Source organism: Nelumbo lutea, chromosome 4 (assembly GCF_056320005.1).
Source record: "Nelumbo lutea isolate HS-2025 chromosome 4, American lotus-T2T, whole genome shotgun sequence".
NCBI lineage: Eukaryota > Viridiplantae > Streptophyta > Magnoliopsida > Proteales > Nelumbonaceae > Nelumbo > Nelumbo lutea.
Window position 1 is genome coordinate 30,605,795 of NC_142687.1, and position 15,928 is coordinate 30,621,722.

At 37.7% G+C, this 15,928-nt stretch overlaps 1 protein-coding gene across 1 annotated transcript; it reads right to left on the reverse strand.

The window, feature by feature from the left end:
- Positions 1–4,192: 4,192 nt before the first annotated feature.
- LOC148854946 (uncharacterized) lies at positions 4,193–15,497 on the reverse strand. The gene is made up of 5 exons (XM_088984869.1): positions 15,219–15,497; positions 9,294–9,394; positions 5,406–5,874; positions 4,845–5,219; positions 4,193–4,429 (listed from the first exon to the last, which is right to left on the reverse strand). Exons 1-5 carry the CDS (start codon positions 15,495–15,497, stop codon positions 4,193–4,195), a joined length of 1,461 nt encoding a protein of 486 aa, XP_088840995.1.
- Positions 15,498–15,928: the final 431 nt, after the last annotated feature.

A 15,928-nucleotide genomic window follows, 5' to 3' on the forward strand; every position in this document is an offset into this window, starting at 1 on the left:
GTTTTTATTCAAAATAAATCAGAACGTAATTATTAATTTGCCCACTACTATTTGACGTGCCCGATCCAGAAATCAACAGTCAGTCTTTTCAGAAAAATACGGACAGATTTGATATAGATTTTTAAATCTTACAGTGTATACATCCATACTCACTCATAAATTGGTATCAATTCCGAATTGACATCTACTCCAAATATATTTTTATTCTACAAATTCTCAAAGTTTATTTTGCTCGTGGGCATCTACTTTTCGCTTATGTGGCAGTCTTTAATTGGATGAATGAATCCTTCTTTATACAGTGAGCTGGATCACAGGTGCCAGGTGAATTGGGATCTGCTCCTCACAGTGCACACCTAACACCTACCTCACACACATCCCATATTGTATTGAAAACATCTCACATAAATAATAAATATAAACATGTAAATGTTCTTGATGTTCTGCCAAAACATACTGTGAAATAGATATGAGGTGTGCTCTATAAGGAACAGATCCATATTCGTAACAGGTTCATAAGTTTAGCCTTTATTCAAGAGATTATATTAGGGGCGTCCCACATGCATATCTGAACGTACATTGGAAACATTTTGGATACTTATATATGTTTATAATACACGGTTGGAATGCGTGCTGTGGGGCGCTACTCTTTATCCCATGCTTTAGCTTGAATGATAGGTGGAGATAAAAGAACAATTTCCCCTTTGATTGTTTGAGTGGAAAACTAGTAAACTGAAAACTAATAGGGTTGGGACAGTGGAAAAGGTCAAATCAACTTTGGCTGCACTCACGTCTCTCTCACTAATGTGCTGGCCCGGGTTTGGGTCGACATGGTTCGGATTTGGGAACTGGGACGTGGTCAACACTCAAGAGTCAGGAGTGGCCTCCAGGTCCAGGGGCTTCGCACCACTGAATGCATATGCAGGGCGTGGCCATGTAAAGCGGCTTTGCACATTTGCGCGTATCCTTGGCCCAAGTTGTCTTTTTGATTGGGCAGGTTTGGTTGGCAAAGCGGTCCAAAATACTGGATATGGGCCTGGGCCTCCGCTGGGATGCTTATTTCTGAACATTTTACATCTTGGGGTTTAAATTTTTTGGTAGAATAATCCCGGCCGTTGTGTACGTACCCCCATGATGTCTGTGTAATTACAACCGTATCTCTATTAAAATCATTGATTTAGTTTTGTTAAATCAATGATTGCATGACGTTGGCAGCCGATACTAGAACTTTTTGTTGAACTCTTATGATCATGAATAGTGATATGCCCAACAATGTCCTTCTTTCTGTTAATTTGCTCAACCATGTGTGATTGTCAATCTCTTATGATCAAATATCCTGCTCTATATATTCCTTGTCATATGTATCGCAATTTGGAGAGAGATAATTCTCTTTTCATTGATTTGGGAAATATTACAAAGAAATATATATATATATAGCAAATGAAGAAAAAAAAGAGGAAATTAATAAATTGTAAATTACAAGTTTAGTCTTCTAATAGCCCCCCTCAAGCCGGAGCATACAAGTTTTGAATGCCCAGCTTGCAGATTGAGCTATTGAACGAGTGGGGTGGCAAGGGCTTAGTGAAGCAGTCAGCTAATTGGTCTTCAGAAGTTACTGGCATCAGGTGAATCAAACCGGCTTGCAATTTTTCCCTTACAATGTGGCAATCTTTGTCAATATGTTTTGTACGCTCATGAAAAACTGGATTACGAGCAATGTGAATAGCTGATCGATTGCCACAAAAAATAAGAGCAGGAGCAATTTGAGGGATCTGCAAATCTTTTAATAAATAAGTAAGCCATTGAACTTCACATGTAACAGCAGCAAGGGCACGATACTCAGCTTCAGAGGAAGATTTGGAAACAGTTTGTTGCTTCTTGGATTTCTAAGATATTAGATTATCTCCCAAAAAAACACAATGGCCAGTGATAGATCTCCTGGTATCAAGGCATGAAGCCCAATCTGAATCTGAGAAGGCTTTCAACTGTAGAGATGATGAAGCAGAGAAGAACACTCATTGGCCAAGACTAGCTTTTAAGTATCGAAGAATTCTATGTACGGCTTGCACATGAAGGTCTGTAGGGCAGTCAAAAAACTGAGAAAGATGTTGGACATCAAAACAAATGTCTGGCCTTGTGCTACATAAATAAATTAATTTGCCAACCAATTTTCTGTAGGAAGTAAAATCCGTTAGAGGAGTACCAGCATCTTTAACAAGTCTTTGAGAGGTAATCATAGGAGTAGATACTGTTTTGCTGTTTATAAAACCTGTTTCCTCTAAGAGATCAATCACATACTTCCTTTGGCTGAGATTAATGCCAGCCGTGGATCTGGCAACTTCTAGGCCAAGAAAGAACTTGAGTTGGCCGATATCTTTAATTTTGAAAGTTTCATGTAAGAACTTTTTGACCTCATTTATCAATTCAATGTTGTCACTTGCCAAAATGACATCATCAACATAAATTAGCAAGGCTATAAGATGAGAACCAGCTTGTCTTGTGAACAGAGAAGTATCATAAATTGCCTGAGTGAATCCTTGAGACAACAAGGCATCAGTGGGTTTTTTATTCCATTGTCTACTTGCCTGTTTGAGACCATAGAGTGACTTAGTTAATCTGCACACTTTTGAAGGATCAGAAGTTTCAAAACCTATGGGAAGAGTCATGTAAACTTCTTCATGTAAGTCACCATGCAAAAAGACATTGTTAATATCCAGTTGCTGCAAATGCCAATCTTTAATAGCTGCAACAACAAGTAAACATCTAATAGTTGTTATTTTTGCAACTGAAGAAAAAGTATCAAGATAATCAATGCCATTCTGTTGAGTATAGCCCTTGGCAACTAGTCTTGCCTTGTATCTTTCAACCCTGCCATTTGCATGATACTTGGTTTTTAAAACCCATTTGCACCCTATAGGTTGTTTTTCTGCAGGTAAATAGATTAAAACCCAAGTATTATTTTGCTCTAATGCCTTGACCTCAAGTGCCATTGCATCCTTCCAGCATTGTGATTTTATAACCTCATTATAGGTTCTAGGATATTTGGTTTGGGAGATTTGAGTAGCAAAGATCGTATGAAAAGGAGATAATTTGTGAGTGGAATAGGTAGAAGATATGGGGTGAGGATTGGATGTTTTGAAAATAGAATTGGCTTTAAGATTTGGTATTTGACAATGATATTGGTCAAGATATGAATGAAGTGTATGAGGTCTGGATGATCTTCTAGGTTGGGTTTTAGAATGTGTACTTTGTATGGGATCTGGTGAAACATTAGTAGAAGGGGTTGGATCAATAGTGGTATTATTTGAAGTGGTAAGTGGTGGTGATTGATTAGTAGATAAAGATGCGAAAGAAGGTGGAGAGGGTTCTGCTAAAGGAACTACATATTCTGTGGGAAGAACAAAGTCTGAATTATCTATTGAGAAAGAATTAGAATGAAAAGGAGACGAGTGTTCATAGAAATGCACATCTCTTGAGACAGTGACCTTTTTAGTTATAAAATTATACAAATGAAAACCTTTAGTGGCAGAAGGATAGCCATGAAATACATAAGGATCGGCTCTAGTATCAAACTTAGTTCTATCTGTATCAAGTGTAGAAGCAAAGCAAATGCATCCAAAAACTTTCAAATGATCAAATGAAGGTGCAGCATGATAAAGAAGTTGAAATGGAGTTTTGTTTGAAATGATTGGGGAAGGAGTTCTATTTATTAGATAGACTGCATGAGAAACATAGTCAGATCAGAAGAAAAGGGGAAGTTGTGATTGAAACTTGAGAGCTCTGACAACATTCAGAATATGTTGGTGTTTTCTCTCAACAATAGAATTTTGTTGAGGAGTATATACACACATGTAGTTTGATGAACAATACCTCTTGAAGTATAAAAATCAGACATGTTAAATTCCAAAGCATTATCAGATCTAATATACTTTACTTTTGCAGAAAACTGAGTTTCAATCAAAAAACAAAAGTTTTGAATATATTGTCTAGCTTCATATTTAATTTTCATAAGGTATATTCATGTAAATCTACTCTTGTCATCAACTATTGTCAAAAAATATTTATGTCCATAAAATGAAGGAGTAGAAAAAGGACCCCATGTATCAATGTGAATCAAATCAAAACAGTTGGCAGAAGTAGATTAACTAATAGGGAATGAAAGTTTTCTTTGTTTGGCATAATGACATATGGAACATTAATTTGAAGATGGTAGTGTTATAGAATGATCCAATGCTCTCAAAAGTTTCAATCGAGGATTGAACAAATGCCCCATCCTAAAATGCCATATATCAGTTGCATTAGGCTTATTACAAAAAGGAACAGAAACAGAATTACAAGTAATGGAAGAATTACAAGAAACAAAAGGTAGGATAAGCTTATAGAGGCCATTGAATTTCTTAGCTAATCCAATCATCTTCCAGCATTGATGATCCTGGAGGATACAAAGATTGTGTTGAAAAATGAGACAATAAGGATATGAATCAGTAAGCTTGCTAGTAGATATAAGATTAAAAGAGAAATGAGGTATATAAAGAACATTATGAAGTACAAAATTGGAAGAGAATAGAACAGTTCCTATGTAAAAAACTGAAACCTTTTGATTATTGGGTAAAATGACGTATATTTGTGATAGGTGTATAGGTTGAAAAATTGGATAAACTATTGGTTATATGATCAGTGGCACCGCTATCAAGAATCCAGTGTGTTTGATGAAATTCATTATCATTAATGGTGCATAAAAGAATGAATTTACCTGACTCATTAGCAATTTGAGTAAAGGTTGATGTTAGCTGATTGACCTAAGGTGTGGAGAAAGACGCTAATGTGGAACCAGGAGCAAGGCTGACTTGTTGAAGCAGACTCATGAGTTGATTGTATTGGTCCTGAGTAATCGAAGAGGTGGCCACATTATTGGCTGAAGTGAATTCATTATGAACTCTAGATGCAGAATTAGGAATTGAAGAATCTGCAACATCTGTGCCTTCGTCTGCTAATTCACTATTATAAGAAACTTGATTGGCATATGTAGCTTTTGAACCAAATCTGCCTTTTCCTCCTCTATAGCCAACTGGATATCCGTGCTTTTTATAGTAAGTTTCAACTGTATGTCCTAGAGTGTTACAATAGCTACAGATTGGCTTGGATCCTGTATTAGTATAGGACCCTCTTGAATTAGTGGTTCCTGAACTAGATTTAGAAGGGGAAAAAGATATCTGAGATTGCTGTGAATTTTGTGGAACAAATGGTCTTCGATTGTAATTAGATCATTGTCCTTGGGTTAAGAACACAGAGGCTGGTTCCTCAAGCTTAATCATAGGATTATTGAACTGTCTTTCATGCTTAAGTACTAAATAAAACAATTTGTTAATGTTGGGCAAAGGATCCATCAAGAAGATTTGTGACCTTACTGTTGCGAAATTATCATTGAGGCCTTTCAAGAATCTGATAGAATAATCATTCTGATAAACTTTCTTAACATCTTTGAGTGCTTGACAAGAACATTGGGGCTCACAAGTGCAAACTAAAACATGTCTAAGAGTAACATATTCATCCCACAGAATCTTTAATTGTGTGTGATAATCATTGATAGAGAGTGAGTTTTGTCGAAAATTATAAATCTCTTCTTGCAGTTCTGAGATTCTTATAGCATCTCCTTGAGAAAACCTATCATATAAGTCCTTCCAAATATCCATAGCATTGTCTAACCACAAAATGCTTTTACCAATTGAAGGTGATAAGGAACGGACTAACCATGAATAAACCATTGTGTTGCATCTTTTCCAGGCTGGATAAATAGGATCATCCTTCGAAGGAATTAGTATGCTTTCATCAACAAAACCAAGCTTATTCTTTGAGAGCAAAGCCATTCGCATGGATCTAAATCATGAATGAAAGTAAGGCCCTGATAAAACTGGTGAAACTAACACTAGAGATGGATTCTCTTTCGGATGAAGGTAGAACGGATTTGATGGTGTATCTTCAGGCCTTGCTGTAACTGCATTTTGTTGTTGCACAATAGAATGAATCTCGTTGTTTGCCATGTTGATTACAGCAGAAAGACTTGATCAAATTGAACTAATTCTGTGAAATCGATGTATGCAAACAGAAGGCCAGCCAAGAAAAAAAAATTCTGATTAGAGAAAATTTCGTCCAAGAGCCCCCACCGATGTATGCAAGCGGAAGACCGAAGGGACGCCTCCAAACAGAACAAGCAACGATAATATTTCCAGTTGTTCAATAGAACTTCAAAAGCGGACAGTAATGGAGAGCCCTTCTCAGATGTTCAAACTATCCTTTAATCGAATCAGTATTGCAGAGTATGGAGGATGTTCTGATAATACTTCCAATCAGCTTGCTCAACAATACCAGTAGCAGCAAGAAGAAGAAACCAACAACAGATTTTCCGATCTGCAAAGCCGTTCTGATAATATTTCCAATCAGCTTGCTCAACAACACCAGTAGCAGCAAGAAGAAGAAACCAGCAACAGATTTTCCGATCTGCAAAGCCCTACTGTCGGCGAGATTGTGAAACAGAGAACTAGATCTGTCTGAACCTGCTGTTTAGTGCCGCAGAAAGATTGTGATGAAGAAATCAGATCTTGGAGAATATTTCTGCCAGCGAATCCTTCTCAATTCAGTGCCGTTGGGAAAAGAACAACGAGATACTCTTAGTTCCCGAACCGATGTTCGCAAGAAAATCCTACAAGATTGGTGTTGATGCAGACGAGGCTCGGCGAAGAAGGGAAGACAATCTTGTCGAGATCAGAAAGAACAAACGAGAGGACAATCTCCCAAAGAAACGCAGAAAAAAGAAAACAGAGAGCCTATCTTTGAGCGCGTCTGTGATAATGGCGACGCCGGAAAATGATATAGCAGAAAATTTATGAAGCTCTGAAAACCGGTACAGAGGTGTCAAAGCAGAACGCTGCTTGTGCTCTGCTTAGTCTCTCATTCATCGAAGACAACAAGATCTCTATTGGTGCGTGCGGTGCCATCCCGCCATTTGGTTTCTTTGCTCCTGAATGGATCGAATCGAGGGAAGAAAGACGCGCTTACAACGTTCTCCAAGCTTTGCTCGATGAAGCAGAACAAAGAGAGGGCCGTTAGAGCAGGAGCCATGAAACCACTAGCGGTCTTGATTCCGGAGCAGGGGAGTGGTTTGGCTGAGAAGGCGATGGATGCTCTGATACCATATCGCAATTTCGCAATTTGGAGAGAGAGATAATTCTCGTTTCATTGATCCGGGAAATATTACAAAGAGACATATATAGCAAATGAGAAAAAAACAAAAAAGGGGAAAACTAATAAATTGTAAATTACAAGTTTAGTCTTCTAATAATATGCAAGCCCATCAAATTTGGTAAGAGTACTGTTGATTAAACCTGGAATGGTGGTGACTGGTGAGCGGAAAGAAGAAGGGGGAGAAATTAACGGAAGTCCGCTGAACCACCCCCAGAGAGGGGCTGTCTACATACCCTCCTATAAGGAGGATTCCTACAGTGAGAGTAGGTAAAGGTTTCCCCAGTTGTCTAATTATAATTTGGGTGTGATTCGGTTCTGGTCCATGCAGCTGCAGCTTTATATAGAAGAAATTAAAGAAAAGAGAAGGAAATTCCACAGAATTGACCACCTAGCTAGGGCCTAGGCATGCAATGGCAACCCTTAATTATAACTGGCTGGCCCTCTTGAATAACATAAGGCGCAGATATTTCTAGTGTTCTGATCCCCCTCCAAACATCAAATGGTTGATAGTTGGAATTTTGTCCCCTCAACTTTGTGGCCGTCCACTGTCCACTTATCTTAAGATAAAAGGATATTTTGGATGTGGGATGTGATGAGCCTTCTTGTAATATAAATTCCTATCTAGAGGAATCAATGTAACCTGAGCTAGACCAATCCAAGTTCACAAAACTGGAGGAATTTCAGAGCTTTTTTTCATACAACTGAATCCTTGTGCTTAAATATTGAAGCAATAATCAGTCCATGGAATCAGATTCCCAATCATTTAGGTGTCACCTCAACCTCAGGGACTGGACCATTTGACCAGATGCCACCTCTTTCTAAAGACTGCCATGTTTGAACGAATCTGGAGAAAAGAAAATCAAATCAAACAAGTCTCTCTCCATTCCAGAAATCACCCCAGTGTATATCACGTCTCACCTCTCCATAAATTAGCTAGGGATGTTAGTGGGTTGGTAAATTTCTACTGACCCGGTCCTATTACTCAGGTCAGCCTTGATTGGGTTTGGGTTTAAATGAATTTGTGATAAACCTAATTAGTTGACATTGTAGCATTGAAACATTTGTGAATATAGGCTTGGTGGAATGTACCAACGTGTACAATCATGGGATGGGTTGGACTGGATTTAATAATAGCCTCGCTTTATTTTGTGGTGATAAGGCACTGTTTTCAAAACAGGACCGGACTGGACCAGAAAAACCGAGAACCGGTTTCATTTTCTTCCAAAATTGCTTTTTTCCCTAAAACTGTTGATTTTGATTAGTAAATCGCTGAATTGGCTGGTTAATCATTCGAATTGTTTGAACCCTTTGAATGGTTTTAACCGTTTTTCAAATTTTTAAAATTTTATTTTATTTTTATTTTTTTGTCAAAACAGACTTGCCGTCAGACCGTTCAAACCGGTAATCAGACCCCTGACCGGTTCGTTTTTAAAAACCATGGAATAAGGTTAGAGTTGTTTTTGATGAAATTCAGATTGAGTCAAATCTATACCAAACTTGCAAGGTGCCAGCCAACTGATTGAGAAGGTATCGTGCTGATTATAGTGAAGACTTGGAATCAAATCCTGCCTGCACTTAAGTTGGGATGTTATGTGTTGGGGGATGGGCTACCCCATTGTGTAGCCCTTTCAAACGATACTGAAAAAAAACAAAAAAAGTCCATACCAAACTTAATTGGGTTAGGGTTGAAGTTATTTCCTCAAAACGTAATTGGCTTGTAGTGATTTTCAAATATTTGCAAGATGAGATTCGAGTTCTAATATTTAAAGACTATAAAATGAGATTGGACAATTGACGACAATAGGGTGTTAGACACTAGAGTTTTATATATATATAGGGCAGAGTGACTGAAGTCATTGGAAGGCGTGCATCTAGTCTGTTGTTTTGCAGGTTCTACTAAATTATCGGGATAAAGTATTAAGCAATCAAGAAACATTATATTCAAAATGAATGTGGATAATCATAATATGCTGAGATGGTGAGTGACAAAAACTAGAAATGATAAAATTAGAAATAAGTTCATTGATTGATTGTAAGTTTTTTCAGTATCATACCTTTTCAGCATTATGGTCGAACCGTAAAAGTTGATTGAGATGATATGATCAAGTGCAACAACTGCACCAGAAATAAAGAGTAGCTTGGTGCAAGTAGAAAGCTATAAAAAACAATGGAAATATGAATAATGAACCGCATGCATGTTGGTGAACGCCTCCTAACATGCAGTAGTAATTGGAGGTCGTTTACAAAATAGATAAATAAATAAAGAAGAGAACTGTGGATGGCTTTAAAAGCCACACAACTGGAATCTGTTTCTTTGGTTAAAAAGATAGAAAATTGTTTAGATTTATATATCTAATTGCTCATTAAACTTTGTTTCCTTGGAACACATGAAAGCATTAAAGAGTAAAAATATCTTGACTGCTTTGAACCAACAGAGATACAGAAATTATAATATATTTAACACTATTATGGTGTTGTTAGTACCATGCATAGTTATGTGGAAGATGTGTTATGACTCTTCCAAGTTTTTTTTTGAGTCTGCGTTGGAGTTGCTGTATTGTTGAATTTGATGAAAGATAAGGATCTGGAATTAATTAATTAGCAACATGTGACAGGTCGGACATGGGCAACTATATTGAATAAGCTAGTACTCTTGGAGTTAGCTTGTTTTTTGCATGAGATGTATTGTGCCATGTCCAGACCTGCAGCCACCTGCAATAGATTGCCCTAAATTCTGGACAGAGGGCCTTAAGGCCATGTTTGGCTTGACAGAAAATAAGAGATAATGAGAAAATTGATTTACAAAATTACTTGACAACTTTCCCTCAACTTTGTATTTTACGTGTCATCTTCAAAATGTGTCTCATATCAGTATGGGTTCTGACTCCTGACCCACTCTAACTAGGTAGATAAAGAAGACCTCAATATGTCAATAAGCCAAATATCAGAGTAGTACAATGTTAGCTTAATAATAGCCTTTTGGGTGATTTTAGTAGGATTTTACTTGATAGAGCAAATGAATACAAAAATGAAGAATGTACTCTCATTGCTTCATCATATTTATCTTTAGCTCTTTAGATTTCTTAGTAGGACCCAGTACTAAATGGAAGGATTCCAAACCAACCTTTTTAATTTTTTAATTTTTTTTTTATTTCCCAATACTTGTAACGGAGATGATACATAAACTTAATTTGAGTAGTTTTTGGCTTTGGCTAGATGTAGATTTGTGTGATTATTGAGGTGGGTTTGTTTACATATGTGATGTCAATTTTGCACGGCACATCTACTTCATTGTTAGGCTTCTGTCTTGTAACTTTGTGTCTCCTCTTTTAGAAAGTAGGTTTTAGATAATAAAAACCTATTTAGGCATCTCATCTAACCGCTTAAAACTTTTAAGTTGAACAGTTTATTGAGAGGCTACTAGAACGACCTATTTGACCAAGTAATGTAGTATTTGATCCTCGCCGCTTCCTTTATGGTTAATTAAATTTCTACAAGTTATGGGTGTGTTTGTTCTTCTCCATGCTTCAATTCTGATAAGCTTTTGTGTGGGTGCATGTTAAGAAATAAAAACCCATTCAGAAAGCTCATCTAACAGCTTAAGTTTTTAAGTTCAACTGTTCCTCAAGAGTGGGTTCAATTTTGCAACTCAATTGCTATTAAATATTATTAGTTCTCTTCTTTTCTTCATTTTCCTTCGTTTTATATTGCAATTTAAAAAATTCAACCCAGGAATGCTCCCCTAATGAGTGAACTTGTAATGACGCTAATCGAAGACAAGAAAACTATAAACTCAGACTTTTCAAAGACCTCAAATGACATTGAATTTGAAATGAAGTTGCCATATTCGTATAATAATTTGGTTCTAACTTTCAACATCATATGGAACCGATTAACTAAGCTACAAAAGTCAATGTTAGCTATGTCATTTGTCTTGATCATAGCTTAGTGTTATTTTGTTTTCAGATTTCTGCAATAGCAATGCTTCTTTGCAAGTCAAATAGTTTGGTTATACCTGTTCGGATGGTGCCCTAGCTGTGGTCGAAGTTGTCACGTGGTTGCTTCTGTGGCCGATGTCTTCGGACCATGTTAGGACGCACCTATGCAATTGTGTCACCAAAAGCCTCGCGATGAAGCGAAACCGCACACGAACGAGGAGATGTGCCCCTGTCGGAGAGGACAGAGCCTCTTGAGAACCTTGGTGGGCAGTCTCATCCTGAAAACCCCGTGGAGCCCGTTCAATTACAATATGGATATTCACCTATTTAAAGGCATCTCTCTCTTGGATAAAGGGCTTTTCGACTCTTGGCTCCCTTGTTACCTTACTGCTCTCTTTGGCTTGTATCAGCTTTCTCTCTAAAGCTTGGCCCAATTGACTTCATCCTCTGGCTACTAATTTGAGCATCAGAGTGCTTTCCTAGGGATCCTCTCTTAGGGCCTCTGATTTCTTCTGTGGTTGTAGATCACCTCGATGCACGACTTTGTTCTTCTACCTTGGCCACATCTGAATAGCAGGATATTATCTGTTGCGTTTTTGGTTTGGCACATCTTGGATGTACAACATCAATACCATAGACTTTGTATTAGACTGCACACAAAACATCAATTTTATTCAATGTTATCTTATATATAAATACACTATGTTTTTGTGTAGAGCCATGCATGGGTCAGAAAAATACTCCCGTTCCACTTAGAGATCTCCATCCCCATCATGCAACACCACCATTTAACCTGGTAAGATAAGTTAAATTTAACTTTATGTTTATACTTTCATATATTTTGTTATGAAAATAACATCATTATTTTGTCTTTTGCAAGACATTCAATAAATTGGCAAAGGGCCTTCTCATGCACATGTAACGAGTAGGGAAAGGGAGAATGCCAATGTGAAGGGGAAATCCCTTCATTTTGAATGATATTTTTTCTTCTTTTTTTGTATATATTTTTTAAACATAATGTTTAATTATAAATAATTTTATTAATAATATTAAAGTTTCATTTGTTTTATTTTAATATATATTTATATTATCAATTAATTAAATGATTATATGGATGAATATGATGAATAAGTGTATAACATGTAATAGCATATGATTTAAAATTATTGGGATACCAAAAAACGAAAAAATACGAAAAAAATTAACTTTTGGCAATGTTTGTTAAATGTCACTAAAGGTGTTACTAAAGGGACCCAACTCATGTTCGGTGACATATAAACGTAGCTGAAAGTTTCACTTTTGATGGCATTTATAAGCATTGCTAACAATTACATGTTTGGCAACGTATGTAACATTTTTGACGACATTTGCAAACGTTGCAAAAAGTCATCACAAACGTCATGAAAACTTTTTGAAACTTTTATAGGCCTGACATTTGTGCAAACGTCGTGGGAAGCTTTTAGCGACGTTTGTAGTATTTTTGACAGTGTTTATGTAACACCACCAAAACCCCAAATTTTTATATTGGTAGTGGTAGAAAAGTGATTGAAGGAATTGTAATCTGACAATTCTGAAAAACCGAACCAAACTGACGAGACTGAACTAAAAATTCTGGTTAACTGAATCAGTCGGTTCAGTTTTGGTGGCAGCTAACCAAACTGACTGGTATATATATATATTTTTATATATCATATGTATATTTATGTATATTATACGTATAATGGCAGGACGGAATTCATATATAACTGACCCCAAATACTTGGGATTAGAAAGCTGAGTTGAGAATTGGTTGAAATCAAGCCATGGGTTGTTAAAATCAAGTAAATAACGCATCGTTAATCTTTTATTTTCCTGTTTTCGTCTAACTTGGTACTTGTTGAGGACCTTGCAGTAGGCAATGTCTATAAATATAGAACAGGTCCAAGCTCATTTTGGGCGCTAAAAATTCAACCTGGTCTAGCTGATCCTGTCATGCAAGCCCTTGTGTCTCGTTGTTCTATGAAAAACGGAGAAAAAAAAAACAAAAGAACCCAAAAAAATGGAGATAAGTCAGTAACTCTGTCAATATCACTCTATACTCCGCCATTCAATAATGGACCTTTAACAATGAGCCCGGATCTCCTGCAAGTAAAAATTCTGCTTATTACATAGCATTCATTCACGTTTCTATATACTTATGTTAAATTTATGAGAAGATCTATTCCCAAAGGGCCAACTCCTTTGCTTTAATTTCATGGTGTATATAAAGTTTTTGCTTACAGCAAATCCCGTTTCTTTTGACCGTAGCCGTTGTAATGCAATTCCTTTTGTTCTGCAAATGGAGTACGTAACTGTTGGGCTGAATCTTCTTCTGTGAACAAGTAGCTGGAGAAGGAACAAGTAGAGCCGTTTCTGGGACGTAGAGTGACAGGAGAGAGACTTCTTGGGGTGGCAGGAGAGAGAGAGAGAGATGAACGAAATCCAGCTTACCCATTTTGCTATCATAACCAGCTGGGCTAAATCATCATTAGAAAGTGGGCCGGTTAGGCACAACTACTTATTCTTCGTTCCCATGAGTATGTACATAGATAGGGTACAAGAGACAATGAAAGTGACGAATTCTTATTAACTAATTGCAGAAGTTATATGAGTTTATATAGGAGATACAGAATTTGAAATTCAAGTTTGAATGTACAGATAAGATGATAGATTCAGCAGGATAATGATTATCATAAGTTGATAACAGGATAATTGTTATCTGGGATTGATAAGTCCACAAATAACAAATTATTGTTGTTATCTAACTGATGACATGGTTGATGACGTGGCCAGTGTGGAGTTATCTCTAGCATCCCCCCTCAAGCTGGACAAGGGTGGACCAATGGTCAGCTTGCTCTTGAGATGAAAAAACCGGGTGGAAGGAAGCGGTTTAGTGAGCAAGTTGGCGAGCTGATCATCGCTGGGCACGTAATGGATGGAGAGGAGTTTCTTTGCAACCAAGTCCCTAATGAAATGAACATCAACTTCGATATGTTTTGTGCAACCATGATGGACCGGATTGTAAGCTAAGGATTTGGCACCCATATTATCACACCAAATAGTAGCAAGAGAGAGCTGAATGCCAAGTTCAGAGAGGAGCATGGTAATCCAAAAGAGTTCTGCAAGAGTGGAGGCAAGACACCAATACTCCACTTCCGTGCTGGACCTAGAGACAGTAGATTGCTTCTTCGAGCTCCAACATACAAGATTGGGGCCCAAAAATATAGAATAACCACTTTGAGATCGCCTATCAATAGGGCAGCTTGCCCAACCAGCATCAACAAAGATAGTGAGAGTAAGAGTTTTGGATCGAAGAATAGATAGTCCATGCGTGATACTACTCTTTAGATAGCGAAGTATGCGCTTGACTCCCGCCTAATGAACGATGGTGGGAGCTTTAAGAAACTGGCAAACTTTGTTTATTGAAAAACAAATGTTTGGTTGTGTCAATGTTACATATTTGAGTTCACCAACAATGCTTCTATAGAAAGAAGGATCAGAGAGAGATTCACCTTGTGAGGAGTCAAGCCGAGTGCTGGCAGACATTGGGGTAGGTGACGGTTTAGCTTCATGCATCTGAGCATGTATTAACAAGTCGGATATATACTTATGTTGTGACAAATGAATACCGGAAGAAGAGCGAGTCAACTCAACTCCCAAGAAGTAGTGCGCTGGACCAACATCCCGCAAGGCAAACTTAGATGATAAATTAGCAATGAGAGATGAAATAGAAGCAGAGCTGGCACCCATAATTAGAATGTCATTGACATAAACTAGGAGAATAAGTGTCTCCTCTTTGTTATGTTGAATAAAAAGAGATGAATCAACCCGTGATTCAAGGAAGCCCAAGGTGAGAAGATAATCTCGCAACCTAGTGAACTAAGCCCGTGGGGCTTGTTTGAGGCCATATAAATTGTGATTAAGCCGACAAACATGGGAAGGGTTCCGGGGATCAATGAACCCAATGGGTTGCTTCATATACACCTCATTAGTCAGAATACCATGTAAAAAAGCATTACTTACATCTTGTTCACGAATGCCCCAGTTGTAGGAGAGAGCAAGTGAAAGAACAATACGGATAGTGGTAGGCTTGACAACCGGACTGAATGTTTCGTCATAATTGAGACCAGCCTCTTGAGCATACCCCTTAGTAATGAGCCGAGCCTTGAAACGCTCAATGGTACCGTCTGACTGTCGCTTAATCTTATAAACCCATCGATTGCTAATGATGTTTTTGTTAGGAGGAAGAGGAAGTAATGACCAAGTATAATTAGAGATTAATGCCTTATATTCATCTGCCATTACAAGAACCCAACGAGGATCTTTGTGAGCCTGAAATAGCAACTTGGCTCAGTCTCACTAAGAGTGCTAGCTTGTAATGCATATCGAGGGTTGGGCTTGAAGATACCACGCCTAGAACGAGTTTCCATAGGATGAGTGGAGAGCGCAGGAGGCTCATTTGCAGGAGAGATAGTAGTGGATGTAGAAGGATCTAGCAGTTTAGGAGCAAGAGGTGGAATACTTGTAGAAGAAAGTTGAACTGTATCAGTCACGGAAGTAGAGCTGGAAGAAGCATGCCGAAGTGGTGGAGGACCAAGGATCAGTGGTGCAGGTACAGGAGGCACAGACCCATCTGTAGATAAACCAGCAAACAGGAAGTGCCCTTCATTAAAAACAACATTGCGAGAGATATATAAATGACCAGTTGGCAGATGAAGGCACTTATGGCCTTT